Source organism: Glossina fuscipes, unplaced genomic scaffold (genome assembly GCF_014805625.2).
Source record: "Glossina fuscipes isolate IAEA_lab_2018 unplaced genomic scaffold, Yale_Gfus_2 117888, whole genome shotgun sequence".
Classification (NCBI taxonomy): domain Eukaryota; kingdom Metazoa; phylum Arthropoda; class Insecta; order Diptera; family Glossinidae; genus Glossina; species Glossina fuscipes.
Genome location: NW_024006215.1, coordinates 1 through 1,366, shown reverse-complemented (window position 1 = coordinate 1,366; position 1,366 = coordinate 1). Strand labels below are relative to the sequence as shown.

Sequence of the window (1,366 nt, the reverse complement as noted above, 5' to 3'; positions counted from 1 at the left end):
GACAAAGAAAATTCCGGTTTTAAATTAAATGCAATAAATTCTTTCACAAAAAATATCGATTTTAAATTCAACGCAATTAATGTTTTCCACCCGGTGGCGTTTCAAAAAATTTACGTCTTTTCAAAGTCGTTTTAAACGGAGTGGCTGAAAAAAAGGAAAGTTTTAAGAAATATTCAATTAATTACAATCTCTTCAGATTACCATATAGTGAGTACACTAAATCCTTGTTCTGCCGGCTTGGGGTACGTAGTAAATTTGTAGAGTTTTGAGAATTCTCTTTTCCTGTTTCTAAAGACACGTAAGGAATCCAATGTTCTGTGGGGATTTTTAAAAGGTGCTCCATAATTGTACATTGTGAATAAATTTCAGCCAATATGGCACCCTGCTCAAGGTCATCTGAAGAATTGCCAAATATAGTGGGTGCAAATACACGTGCCAAGTTCTTTAACGGCATTGAGACTTCGGGAGATTCAGCCACGCGTTGAAAATGTAAAATAAGAAAAGCTAAAGTATCGCGATTTGGCTGTGGCAAACGGCCAATAGCTTGGGTTAGGTGCCTAACTATATCTTCTTCGGACTGATTCTGCACGGCGTTACAAAAAGTTTCCCATAAAGTTCTGGGTATCAAAGGATCGCTTAAAGAACGTAGAAAATCTTTTATGCATCCACAGAGAACATGCACATCAATATTGCCCAAATGGGGTATTGTCTTGTTTTTTAGAAAACGTTCTTTAAGGGCCTTAATTTCGCGTTCAGAACCAGAAACCCGATATATGCCTTTTTCCTGCAAACCCCTAGATTCTATCTCATGTACGCAATGAACAATTAAAGCTGGAATCATTGGAGGTACTACCGGCGCATAATCAGCTAAATGGCTCATCAACCCTTTGTTTGTAGGTGTACCAGGCACACAGCAGATTGTTAGATGTGGGCGACAGTTGATGTGACAGCGCACCGGACAGTCACGGCAACGAAGACCGTCCATATTAAAACGTATTCTAATAAGGACATTCAAAATAAATTCCAATTTTATTTTCTTTCATATTAACTAAGAAACGATTGTACCTTTTTTGACAATTGATGCATATCTCCGGCTTTATGAACTTTTTTCTGGCAAAGTTATGACCTCGTTTGAGAGTTCCTGTAGTACTCGGAGTAATTACTGGAGTTATGGGTTTAATCGTAGCTGGCGTAGATATCGATTTTTGTGGTGTACAAGCAGGTGCTTCATCAATATATTCTATGTCACCTAAAGCATTCATCTGACGTGCCTGCGGTGGTGCAGTTTCTATTGTACTTTCAGCTCGTATAGCACCCTGACCATCTTGCGGTATAGTAACTTTCGTGGTAGCCACGATACGTTCTG

General features: G+C 38.9%; 1 protein-coding gene across 1 annotated transcript; it reads right to left on the bottom strand.

Annotated features, from left to right (window-relative positions):
- Nucleotides 1-6: 6 nt before the first annotated feature.
- Nucleotides 7-1,361, bottom strand: LOC119644500 (rac GTPase-activating protein 1; the record flags this gene model as incomplete). Its single annotated transcript, XM_038044060.1, has 3 exons — nt 7-144; nt 202-998; nt 1,066-1,361. Coding segments are annotated over 3 exons (1,161 nt in total), but the record flags the coding sequence as incomplete, so codon positions are not given.
- Between the last annotated feature and the right edge of the window lie 5 nt (nt 1,362-1,366).